The sequence below is a fragment of the Spermophilus citellus genome (genome assembly GCF_964194105.1).
Source record: "Spermophilus citellus genome assembly, chromosome: 9".
Taxonomy (NCBI): domain Eukaryota; kingdom Metazoa; phylum Chordata; class Mammalia; order Rodentia; family Sciuridae; genus Spermophilus; species Spermophilus citellus.
In genome coordinates, this window is record NC_138191.1 from 7,428,134 (window position 1) to 7,441,212 (window position 13,079).

Here is a 13,079-nt window from a genome sequence, read left to right on the forward strand (position 1 = left end):
GCCTCTCTGGGGGAACAGAACAGGCAAGAGAGGTCATGTGGCATTTAGAAAAAAATGATAATTAACTAGTTGTCAAGTCAGATGTGCTGTTTTTCATACACAAGTGACACTTATCCATTTGAGACAGCGAGCTGAATGCTGTCATTAAGCTACTTCCATTTATATTAATGTAGCAAGACTCCAGGAGGTTAACAGAAGGAACTTCTTCAAAAGACTTCAAGGAAATTTCTTTTTCTTTTTTATGGTACTGGGGATTGAACCCAAAGCCTCTAACATGCTACACAAGCATTCTACTACTGATCAGATCCCCACCCGTTTTTAGTTTGAGAAAGGGTCCAACTTGAACTTGTGATCCTTCTGCCTCAACTGGGATTCTAGTTGTGTGTACCACACCTTGTATTTAGGACCTTCCAAGGCTGGAATTAAAGATGCCAATTTGTATGTACCTGTAGGCTGGGAGCTCAAGTTCGTATTTATTTATAGTCAATTGGTATAGTGTTAGAAACAAGCAACCTATGAGCTGAATATAGCCCATAACCCCAAATTTGTGTTTTTCTTAGCCTTCATGATATTTAAAAGCCAGGACCTTTCCCGTAAGTCTGCATTTTGGTGTATTTTGGTAGGGATGCGCCTGTCTATATTCCTGTTCCCACTGCCCCTGTCTACCTTGTTCCTTAGCTGCCTGGCTCCTGGAGGCACTCGAGTTCATGTCTCTGGGTTGGAGGCTGCAGGGAGAGTAGGAGAGACCACGTCCACTCCCTTGACTAAGACGCGGCACTAGTCTTCCAGCAGGAGACTGCTGTCCCTGAGCTCAGTCTCCTCTTTGGGAGGGGTTCCTCCTGTAGGACGCTGACCCTGGTCTCGGAGGCTACAACTGGAAAGGAACTACTCCAGCTTGAGAGGCCTGCAGTCTCTCTTCCTCTGTTTCTTCTTTGTGGTGCTCTGGTCAGTGCTGACTCGCCTTCTCTCCTCCCCGAGTTGCTGCCGCCTCCTCTTCTTACCTCTGTTCTCTATTTCCTCAGTCCTGTCATTGTCACCCTCACAGCTTACCTCCGAGACCTCCTCCTCTTTCCTGCACTGCTGTCTCTTCTTGCTTCTGTTACCGCAGGGCGAGCTTCCTGCTTCCCTGGCTGCACCCTCTAGAGCAGTCTCCTCCCCGTCCCCATCAGCCACGCTCAAGTCCTCCTCATGCCACTGCTGCTTTTTCTTTTTCTTGTCTCTGTGGCAGGGGTCCCTGTGCGCTCTCCTCGTCACCTCCTTTCTCCCGACACCACTTGCAGGATCCTTCCCTCTTCCTTCTCCACCCAACACCCCCATCTCTTCCTCCCCCTCCTCCCCTTCATGGTGCTGCCTCTTCTTCTTCTTCCTTTTCTTAAGAGACTGACGGGCTTGCTCTCTGCTCCTGGGTTCCTCGAGCCCCCTGGGCCCCGCGGCCTCGTTCTCTCCACTCCTCCCTCTCTCACCTGAGACCTCTTCTTGATGTCGTCTTTTCTTCTTTTTGCTTTTCCTGGTGCTGTGCTCAGTGTGTTCTGGGTGCTCCTCATCCACACTCTGCTCAGTTGCTCTAGGCTCTTTCTGTTTCCTTTTCTTTTTGGGGGGGTTGGGAGGCTGGCTTTCAGACTGTGGCTGAGAGGCCTCAGAGACCTGGCCTTTAAGATGAGCCAGGAAGGCCTGCTCCTGGGCCTCTAGCCGAGCAAGCTTGGCCTTCATTGTGATCCCAAGACGTGCAGCCCTGAAACAGAGTGTCAGCAAGGGTATTGGGAGTTGGGCCTATCCTTAGGCCTGCAGGGAAAGTTGGGGCTTGGGGACAGAGAACTACCTATTTTCAGGCAGTATATGGGTAGACAGCAAGAATTATTTCTGTGGGTTAGAAATAATCAAAAGGTAGCACAAGCTTGGTAGGCAGAAAGGAAGGGAGCCCAGAAGTGACTACTACTTACTTGTGTGCCGTTCGCCCCTCACAGGCCTGGAGCAGCATCTCATCAGTTAGGCTGGGGGCAGATGAGGAGTTACAGACAGATTGGCAGAAAGGCTTGACCTCTCCTTCCCTCTAAAATGTTTCTTTAACACTGAGATTTTTGTTCAAGACCTGGCACTTTTTTTTTTTTTAATATTTACTTTTTAGTAATAGGTGGACACAGTATCTCTGTTATTTTTATGTGGTGCTGAGGATTGAACCCAGCGTTCCACACATGGTAGGCAAGTGCTCTACCTCTGAGCCACAACCCAGGCCCAAGACCTGGCACTTTCTGAAGTGCTAAGGACATACTAATTAATACAACTCAATTCCACCCCCAAGAAACCCAGGCAGGCACTGAACTCGGCTCTTTCTCCCTCCCCAACCCCTGCCCACCATGCTAAAGTGGACTCTCACATCTTTGGGGGCCTGGGCCCCTGGCTGTCGTCATCACTGCTGCTCTCCAAGTTTCTGTCTGGCTTCTCTCCACCCGAAGTCAGCGTGGCCGTCTAGGAGGGATGAAGTGCGTGGACATGGCCCACTCAACACCACTACCACCCCTCTTCCTGTGTGGAAGCCTCCCAGGAATTCATAGCCTAGGCAGGAATTTGCTAGCCCCCAACTTGCTCCTTGCAGAGCCACAGGCACGGGGGGCCTGCATACTTCAACCTGGCAGAAGGTGGACTGCAGCTGCTGGAGGCAAGCAACCTTGGGCTCCTAGCTGGCTGGTGGGCAGAACAGACAGGAAGGGAGTGCTCTGGGTCATCAGACCGTCACAGAATAGGTGCCAACAACTGACAATAAAGATGGCATCCACCCACCCCCACCCAATACCGACTCACGGCACCTTCATTTAATTAGATTAACTGAGAATCTACAATGGGCCAAGGAGCTGGGGATATAAAGTTGAATAAAAATGAGAAGGGTCCAGCCCAGGTGGAGCTATAGGGAAAGGGGTAAGAAATATAGTCCAACATAGGCAGTTATGATGGTAGAAGAGGGGGGCCCAAGTCAGACTTAAGGGCTTGGGAGGGGGTTTCTAAAAGTAACTGATGAGTAGTCTAGAAGACAAGAAAATCAGCAAAAGGAGAATACGCCTGGCAGAGGGAATAGTACATGCAAAAACCTGCAGGTGGAAGAACACAGTACCTTCAAAGAAAAGAAACATTCTAGTTGGCTAAAGTGTAACTGTCCTCGAGGAACTGGCAAGACGTGGGGCTGGAGAAGAGGCAGGGACAAGGCATGAAGGGCCATGTACACAGCCAGATAAACCTGGACCGCACCATCCCAGTCCAAGAAGAGCTGGTGACATGCTGAAAATTGTTTTAGAGCCCACATCCTGGATGTTTTGTAGAGGGTAAAGTGATTGGGGTGGGGAGCGAGACTAGGGGTGAAGAGGCTGTTAAAGAAGTGACCATGACATGAACTGGAGTAGTACAACAGAGAGAAACAGAGTGGAAAGATCTGATAGGTAATATGCAAAGCCCTGAGCACATAATAGCCATTCAATGTTAGCTCCCTTCTACTGGTACAGTAAAATCAAACCAGCTGGGCGAGGTGGTGCGCACCTGTAATTTCAGTAACTCAGGAGGCCGAAGCAGGAGACTCACAAGTTCAAGGTCAGCCTCAGCAATTTAGTGAGGCTTTAAGCAACTGAGCAATACCATGTCTCAAAAAAGAAATAAAAAGGCTGGGGATGTACTCAGTGTACAGCACCTCTGAATTCTATCCCCAGTGCCAAAAAAAAAAAAAAAAAAAAGGTAGACTAGGGCTGGGGTTGTGGCTCAGAGGTAGAGTGCTTGCCTACCATGTGCAAGGCCCTGCATTCAATCCTCAGCACCACACAAAAATAAACAAATAAAATAAAGGTATTGTGTCCAACTTCAACTAAAAAATAAATATTAAAAAAAAAAAGAGAGAGAGAGACCAAACACCTGAGTTCTGGTCCTATTTGCTGTTACTAGCCAACTGGGCTCTTTGGCAAGTTACTTTTCACCCATTTAGCCACATGCAAAATAAGGATGGACTAGATAAATTCTCAGGTCCCCTTTACCTTCTAAGTCCTTTGAATAGACACAGATGCCACCATCTGGACCCTACCCTCCATTCCCTATTACTCCTCCCCCAGTGACTGGCAGGGATCCATGCAGCTGAAGATCTGTATATTTGCAGTATTGGGGATTGAACCCAGCATCTCTCACACGCTAGGCAAGCATTCTGCCACTCAGCTATATCCCCCCTATATTGTTAATATTTGTATGTGTGTGTGTTAGTACTGGATTGAATTCAGGTGCACTCTAGGTTACCTCCCTGGCCCTTTTTGTTTTTTGACATAGGTCTTGCTAAGTTGCCAGGGCAAGCCTAGAACTCATGATCCTCCTGCCTCACCCTCCCAGGTTGCTGAGATTACAGGCATGTGCCACTCATCCAGCTCTGAAGATCTCCATTCTTACTAAGAACTTGGGCAGTCTAAGTTAACCCAGAAAGATGAGCACAGGATCATACTAGGTTATGACCGTCCTGATAATTGGTAAGGCACACAAAGCAATTGCTCAGGCTCCAAGAGAAGCCAGGAAGGCAAAAAGGATGGCCCTCTCACCCCAGCCTCTAATACCTTCACGAACTTCTGATACAGCATGTTAGGCTTGGGACGATTATGAGTGGTCTCCTTGGAAAGGCGTCTTATCTGCACTCCGTCCTGCAGGAAGGTATCAGTGAGTAGGTGACATACCATATGTTCCCTTCCCACCATGTCTCAGGCCCTCCATTTCCTGTGCCTGCCTATCAGAGCTCATACCTGCCCAGTTTCTACTACCAAGTTGGCTGCAGTCTTGTTGAAAAGCTCATTCCACCAGTGGTTTGTGAACTCCTTGGCAGGATCGTGTCCCACCTGCCAGGGGAACAGTATGAACCTTGAGTACCTGTCCATCAAGCCCTCAAGAGTCCCCTCTCTCGTCGGTGCTGACCAGCCTGCCCAGTCTTACCCCATGAGTATCTTGCTTCAGAGTCACCTTGATGGCCTGGGTGATGCCATTCTCCTTCCGGCCTAGTCCTTTGCCTGCAGAGAACAGTGAATAACTTGGCTTATTCTGCAGCCTGCCTTGAGCCACCAGCCACTCCACACGTCACTCCTTGCCATTGTACACCTTAGCATTTGGGTATACTTTGTCCCTTTTAGAAGGACTTCTAGTCTCATTCTTTCTAGTGCCACTCTATGCATTCCCACTGTGTCTAAACCTGAGCTAACCTTCTACCCTGACTCTTCAGGGACAGAGTCCATGTCCCTCCCTCCCTCCCTGGGTCCTCCCAACCACTTCTTCTTGTTATCCACTGTCAAATTTTCCCCATTCTTCTCTCTTCTGAATAAATCAGAAAACTTATTCTTCTGTAAAATTCTCCTTTAAACTACCTTTTCCTCTGACTAAAGGACTACAGTGGGTAATCCAGGAGGCCTCTCCCCAAGGCAGAAGGTAGGCAGGGAGTTGGGGATTATGGAAGAGGCTCCATGGGGATAACCTTGAGTCCATCCATGCTTTAGCAGCTGCTCCTCAGCAAACTTCATCCCACGACTCTTGACCTCTGGGGTGATGCTCATGGTGGGCAAAGAGGCTTGGCTTTCACCAGAGGAGGAGAAATGACATCATCCTTTTAAGAGGAAAGAAGAAAGTGCCCATAGCAGCCATGAACTGTGGGAGGCCATCCTCGCACGTGATTTGAGTTACCTCTCAGGCTGGGTGAGAGGCGCTTGGACACAGCGGTGTAAAAGCCATCCCAGACCCTTTCCCAGGTCCGAGGGCTTGTCTGTTCAGAGGCATGCCTGGCAACTGACCTGAAGACCCAATCGCCGGCCCTGACCTTGGGATGCCACCCCCCTTAACCTTCATTGGATGGGATTTTCCCTTGAATCTTTTTGTTCCCCCAAAAAAGCTCACTCCCTGGCGTGCTCTCCCTCTCTCGTTTGTCTCTTCTGTAAACCTCACCACCGCATTAGGTGGCTGGAGGCGGGAGCTAGGAGAAGCCGTCTCATGAGCTGGAGTTAAAGGTAAATGAAAGTCTGTCTCTTTTAATTTAAAACTCACTAGCAATTTCTTATGCATCGAACCTTCTTTTATGAAGCTCGCGCTGGTCGCATGGCAGAATGAACCCTACTCTGGCTGCTCTTGTAAGAATTCTCTTTCCTGAGCTCTCAGGAGAGACAGGAAGGAGGGCCTGTTTCTTCCTGACTGCTCCTGGGGAGCTCCATGACTGTCCAACACCAACATATCTCAGAGTCAAGAAGGAACGGTGTAAACACTAAGGCCTGGATTTATGGAGAGCTCACCACAAAGGGATGCTAATGCTTTCCTGAATGTGGATTCAGGAAAGTATTATAATGATCTCTATTTTAGCTGGGCACAGTGGCTCACACTTGTAATCCCAGTGACTCAGGAGGCTGAGGCAGGAGGATCACAACTTCAAAGCCAGCCTCAGCAAGTCAGCGAGTTCCTAATCAACTTAATAAAACCCTGTCTCAAAAACTAAAAAGGGCTGGGATATGACTCAGTGGTTAAGTACCCCTGGGTTCAATCCCCAGTACCAATATAAACAAACATCTCTATTTTACAAAAGAGGTTAGGTAACTTGCTTAAGGTCACACAGGAATGTGTACAAAATTCAAACCAGACAGCTCATCTGCAGAGTCCACACTCTACCACCATATATACCACCTCCCAAAATATATTATCCTATAAAAATAAAGCTATAAGATCCTTATCAACCTGAGTTTTAAGGTAATAGTTAGGAAAGCCTACATTCTCTACTATGTCACAGCATTTACAGGGTCCTTTTGGTAAGGAGCTACACTTTCCCCCAGTGCTGCTATGTCTGCCTTGGTGGAGCTCCCCTTCTGAAAATGTCCAGCTTAGAAGGGCACTCTGAGGAATTGAACCCCGGGGCACTTAACCACTGAGCCACATCCTAGCCCTTATATTTTATTTAGAGGCAAGGTCTCACTGAGTTTCATCAGCCTCACTAAATTACTGAGGCGGCTTTGAATTGGTGATCCTCCTAAGTCGCTGGGATTATAGACATGCACCACCATGCCTGGCTTAGAAGGACACTCATACTGAGCATTTAGTGCTTAACAGGTAGATTTGCACATATTGTCATATAATCTTGACAATTCCGAGATAAGTTATGCTTCCTTTATGAGTTTCTTGCCCGAGCACAGCTGATGAAAATGGAATAATAGCCCAATCAGCCTGACTCCAGAGTGGTTCCCTCTCACTCCATCAATTAGAGGCATTTCTTTACAGTAACTCATGTTGTTCTATTTGAACCCAGAATGGTATTATCCAACTTATATGTAAATTTGCCTCTGAAATGGTTAAAGTGTCTTATCACATAAGACAGTGAAAACTAAGATTATCAATGCTGACTCACAGTTAACTTGTGCTAATATCTGCAGACATTTCATTTATTATAGACATTTCATTTATTGCAGATGACTGTCAAGAATAACTCAGGGTAATTCATACCCTCCCAAAGTGACAACTCTTTTTTGTTGTTATTGTAGACAGACACGATACCTTTATTTTGTTTTTTTTTTTTTATTTTTATGTGGTGCTGAGGATCAAACCCAATGCCTCACACATGCTAGGCAAGTGCTCTACTAACGACTTGCCCCCAAAGTGACAACTTTTTTTTTTCAACTTTATTTTATGAGTTTACTTTTCTATACAGTGCTGAGGATTGAATCCAGTGCCTCACATGTGCTAGGCAAGCCCTCTACCACTAAGCCATAACCCCAGTCTCCAAAGTGACAACTCTTAAGGGAAAACTTTTGTTTAAGAAGACATAGTAAGTATCTTTAAAAAAAAAAAAAAATGAGACACACCATTACAGCCACTCCTCCTAAACATAATATGTTAGATTTAAGAATGGTGAGCAGGAGACTGTTGGCCTGTTTTGTAAACTTGTTTGGAAATATTTAGGGGCAGTTTCTATCTAAGGGGGTTTTTGTGAATCTTTTATCCCCCCTCTTCCATCCCAGCAGAAGAGCCCTGGGGATTCTACCATTTTTTTTCTAATCCACGTGTAAACATGCATTGCTCTAAGCATTTTCCGTTAAACATTAAAAAAAGAATGGTGAGCAGCCCCAGTACAAATTCAGGATGCTTCACATTTCTACTGTGAAAGATGATAACCTGAAACCATAGCTGCTACCTTGTGAGCTTCGACAGAAAGTTTTAAGAAATTGCTCTATCTTGTTTCTTGATACCCTAAGACAAGTAAAATTCAAATGCTGAAGCCTTTTAGGCCACCTCAAAACAATCTCCTTTCAGAAGTCATCTCTGATCAATCCCCAGATTTCAACAATCGTATTTTACACATTGCCCATTTACTCTGTACCAGCCTGTTGTTAACTACTTCATATGGATTATCACATTTCACCTGATCAACAACGACATTAGGAGGCGTTATCAGTAATTAAAAAAAAAAGCAAACAGGGGGCTGGGGTTGTGACTCAGTGATAGAGCGCTTGCCTCGAACGCATGAGGTCCTGGGTTTGATTCTGAGCACTACATAAAAATAAAGATGCTGTGTCCATCTACAACTGAAAAAAAAAAAAAAAAAAAAAAAAGCAAACAGACACGCTATTGCCCAAATCAAATAGCTAGCGAGGAGTGGATGCAGGATCGGTAGTCGGGCAATTCCAGAACTGTTGTCCTTAACCACTAGCTCTTCGGTTCCTTACAGCCCCTCTTGCTCTCTGCGGTAAGGCTTACCAAGTCTACCCTTGTCTTGGCAATTCAAAACCACAGGCCCTCAATACAGAAGCAGGCTTTGTTCGCCTGACACGTAAAGCCTCTCCAGAAATCGAGAATGCTTTGGGTCATTTGTCGAACCGAATGACATGCATGGGGATCGCTTTAAACGGACTTCCAATGGGTGCGGGGAAAACTAAGTCTCGGGGGTGCCCCGCGATCCTCGTGAAGGCCGGGCACGCTTGGGGACACTCTCTGCCCAACCTGTCTTCCCAGATGGCGCAGGGCCTCTGTCTTAGAGCAGCCCTGGAGCCGGCTGCTCTTCCCCGGCCTCCAACCTCCTGCTGCAGGGTCTCTCGGGCAGAATTACTCTCCTACCCTCCCAGCTGCTCCTAGTCCGGGGAAGGGAGCCTTACCCTACTCGAGAGGTGCTCTCCGCGGAAACATGTGCCACGCCTGACTCGGGCGCCGCCATTTTCCCGGAAATGGCGTCCCGGTCCTTCTAGGCTGCGGGAACCATAGAGACGTTAGTGGGCCCTAGGGTCCCAGTCCTCCCAGGAGACACCACTGCGGAAGCCGTCTCGGAGGCTCGGTGCCGTGGACGCTGGGCGCTGGGGTGTGCCTTGCCCCGGGTTCCCTGGGTGGTCCACTTGCTTCCTCCCCGCAGGCCACGAGGGACAGGGGACTGCGTCGTCACCGAGTCCCCGCGGGATGCCGAGTACAGCTTTGGGCTGCGCTGGGGGCGGCTTGAGCAGGTCGTGGGGCGGCAGGGGGTGGCCGCCGAGCTGTGCTGGACGGGAGTGGACCTCAGCTTTAGGGAACAGTTATTCTGAGACTAGAAATGTCAGTAGGTTCCTCGGACACTCTGTGCCCGCCCCAGCCCGCCCGGGGTGCCTGGACCTGCCGGTTCCTGGGACTCGGGGAGGCGGAGACGCGAGCCCGCGGGATCCCGCCCGCACGCCTGCCCGGGCCGTTGGGCTTCCCTGTGGACACGAGGGTCCTTGAACAGGGAGGGAGGACACCGCCAGGAAGCCCGGGAGGAGCCGCACGTGCCGCCGACCGCAGCTGTGCCCAGTGTTCACCGGCCCCGGGTCTCCTGAGCCGCCCAGGGAGGACGACAAGTGCCCCTCACCCGCCTCCGCACATCCGTCCTCCGAGGGCTTAACGCCCCTGGACACTTGTAAACAGAAAAAAGAAAAAAAAAAATGCCATTTCACAGTTAGGCCTGGCACCGATACTTAGAATACTATACCTAGTTCATCCTCCGTGAAGTTTTTTTCCACAAATTTGTTTATTTATTTTAGTCTGTGGGTTGAACCCAGGGATGTTCTACCTCTCTCAATTGCTAAGGCTGGCATTGAACTTAGGATCCTCCTTTATATCCTCCTGCCTCAACCTTCCGAATCCCTGGGGTTACAGCATGCACCACCACGCCGCGTCTTACCTTTACTTTAAAATATGGTAACTCTGGATCCTGGATATTGGAAATTTAGATTCTTGCAGAAGGAACCTGGGATGCCACAAAGACATTCCTCTAGCGGGATCCAAATGAAGAGCATTCTGTGAATGGGAGTCCTTTTCTCACTCTGCTACTAATTGTGTGACCTTGAACAAATCACTTCTTAGCATCAAGAACACCCTTGCCCTAATAAGTTCAATTAGAGTATTGGACTGGTTCAATCTTTTTCACAAAGTGAGTTTTATTATAGTATTTCAGGGATCCCAGAAATTCCACAGACAGGACTTCAATTTCTACTACCCCTCCCCCAATTCTACCCCCATTATCTTATTTGTGTGTGTGAGGGCTGGGATGTAGCTCTGCCACCAAGCAGTTGCCTCACATTGGCAAAGCCCTGGGTTCCATCCCCAGTTCCAACAACAACAACAACAACAAAAATGTGTGTGTGTATGTATCTGTGTGTGTGTGTGTGTATATATATATATACAGCATATATATATATAGAAAGTCAGGTTTGAAAACAAATGATTTAGCCCTCAAGGTTCCTTTCCATCCAGATTCCCCCCCACCCCCGAACTGGGGATTGAACCCAGGGGTTCTTTCCCACTGAGCTACATACACAGCCCTTTTCATTTTTTATTTTCAGACAGGGTCTCACTAAGTTGCTGAAGCAGCCTGGAATTTGCAGTCCTCCTGCTTCAGCCTCCTGAGTCACTGGGATTACACACATGACTGGCTTTATTTACTTTGAAACAGAGTCTCACTAAATTGCTCAGACTGGCCTCAAACTTGCAATCCTCCTGCCTCAGCCTCCTGATTTGCTAGGTTCACAGGCATGCACCATTCTCCATAAGCACACAAAAATAACAAGGGAAGAGCATCAGTGTATTGCATAGAGCCTTGCTGAGTTGCTGAGGTTGGCCTTGAACTTGTGATCCTTCTGCCCCTGCCTTCCAAGCTGCTGGAATTACAGGTGTGCGCCATTGCACCTGGCCTGCTCTTTTCTTCTGAGGGGTGCAGGTATGGAGTGCTGGGGATTGAACCCTTGAACAGGCTAATCCTGTGCTCCACCCCCATGCCCTTTCCCCCTTCTTTATATTGACAATGATTGCTTAGCCAAACTTGAGTCAGGCTATTGAATCTATTGAAGCTTCTCACAGCCAAATCTACGCACTTTATAAAATTCAGTTTTAGCAAAGAACCCTGCTAAATCCATTCAGCAATACCCCCCACCCTTCATATCTGATCACTCTCAATATCTGATCAGGTTCTTCATCCTTTACCAGCCCCAAGTGATGCCTGATCACCTTGTTAGGCTGGTTTAGCCAGAATCCCCTCACCCCTCACATTCTCTCTTCATAACCCATCCTACTCCTTGGCTATAAATTTCCACTTGCCCCTATTCTATTCAGAGTTAACCCAATCCTTCTCCCCCAATGCAGAATTCCATTACCATGACCTATCTAAACCTGTCTCTCTGGCCCTGAATGAAGTCGCCTTACTGTGCTTTGAGAAACATCAACAAATAAGCTTTTTCTTTAACAGTAATCTTTGCAATTAAAAATGTCAGCGATCAGGGCTGGGAGTGCTAACTCAGTGTTAAAGCACTTGCCTAACATGAATGAGGACCTGGATTCGATCCCAATACCATTCGAAAAAATCAATTAATGCATTATTTTCATTAGGAATAATAATTTCAAAATAGCAAATGGATACAAATTAGAGTTTCTCAGTGCTGAGGGAAACGGGCCAAAGGTGAGGAACAATTTTAAAAAGCTTTCCATTTCAAAAAACCTCCGTGGCTCATGGACTAGGGTGCCATTTCTCTTCCTCCCCCTGTTCTCATTTTTATTCCCATCAGTGGATCTGAAATTGCAGAAAGAGAAACTATCTGTGGTTGCAATACAATGTGAGTTTTTTATGCTTATATAACAAATACTGGCAATATTTACCTAAGAGAATGTTATTTACTTTTCTTTCTGTTCAGAAAAAAAAAAAAAAAAAAGGTGTGCCTGATCTTATAAGATCTTTCCTAATCCTCAGTCTAGGCAGTTTCTAATTTTCCTAATTCATTAACCATTTGAGTTCATGAGAGTAAAAATTTTATAGTTCCTAGCATACTGTGCTTTACCATTTAAAAATCATTTTTACCAGGCACAGTGGCACACGCCTGTAATCCTAGCAACTTGTGAGCCTGAGGCAGGAGGATTTCAAGTTGGAGACCAGCTTCAGCAATTTAGCAAGAATCTGCCTCAAAATAAAAAATAAAAAGGGCTGAAGATATGGCTCAGCGGTTAAGTGCCTGTGATTTCGATCTCAAGTATGAAAATAAAATAAAATAAATAAAATAACATTTTTGCACAGTGGTTTATAGTTTAAAATATCATTTTTCACAAACATCAACATATAACTGGCCCTCTGTAACCACAGATTCAACCAAGCACAGATAAAAAATATCGGGGCCAGGTTGAGTGGCACTTGCCTATAACCTCAGCAGGGCGGCTGAGGCAGGAGGACGGAAAGTTCAAAGCCAGCCTCAGCAACCGTGAGGTGCTAAGCAACTTGGTAAGACCCTGTCCCTAAATAAAATATAAAATAGGGCTAGGGATGTGGATCAGTGGTTGAGTGCCCTGAGTTCAATCCCTGGTACCCCCCCTCAAAAAAAAAGTTGGAGAAGAAAAACAGAGAGCTTGCCTGGCAGGTGTGAGGCATTGAGTTTGATCCTCAGCACCACATAAAAATAAACAAAACAAATGTATTGTGTCCATCTACAACTAAAAAAAAATGTGAAATTTTAAAAATAAATAAATATACAGGAGGGCCAGGTGTGGTGGCCCACGCCTATAGTTCCAGCCTCTTAGGAGACTGAGGCAGGAAAATTGCAGGTTTAAGGCCAGCCTCAGCAACTTAGCAAGGC

The 13,079-nt window shown here is 47.0% G+C and overlaps 1 protein-coding gene across 1 annotated transcript; it reads right to left on the reverse strand.

Annotated features, from left to right (window-relative positions):
- Window positions 1-89: 89 nt before the first annotated feature.
- Window positions 90-9,910, reverse strand: GPATCH4 (G-patch domain containing 4). The gene is made up of 8 exons (XM_081308843.1): window positions 9,120-9,910; window positions 5,474-5,602; window positions 4,942-5,015; window positions 4,755-4,847; window positions 4,572-4,655; window positions 2,375-2,466; window positions 1,941-1,991; window positions 90-1,732 (listed from the first exon to the last, which is right to left on the reverse strand). Exons 2-8 carry the CDS (start codon window positions 5,550-5,552, stop codon window positions 886-888), a joined length of 1,320 nt encoding a protein of 439 aa, XP_081164969.1. The 5' UTR covers window positions 5,553-5,602; window positions 9,120-9,910; the 3' UTR covers window positions 90-885.
- Between the last annotated feature and the right edge of the window lie 3,169 nt (window positions 9,911-13,079).

Coding starts and splice junctions, on each gene's coding strand:
- GPATCH4 (XM_081308843.1), bottom strand. CDS start 5,552: ATGAGCATCACCCCAGAGGTCAAGAGTCGTGGGATGAAGTTTGCTGAG. Junction 4,848..4,941: donor TGAAGCAAGATACTCATGGG/GTAAGACTGGGC, acceptor TTCCCCTGGCAG/GTGGGACACGATCCTGCCAA. Junction 4,656..4,754: donor TGGTAGTAGAAACTGGGCAG/GTATGAGCTCTG, acceptor ACCTTCCTGCAG/GACGGAGTGCAGATAAGACG.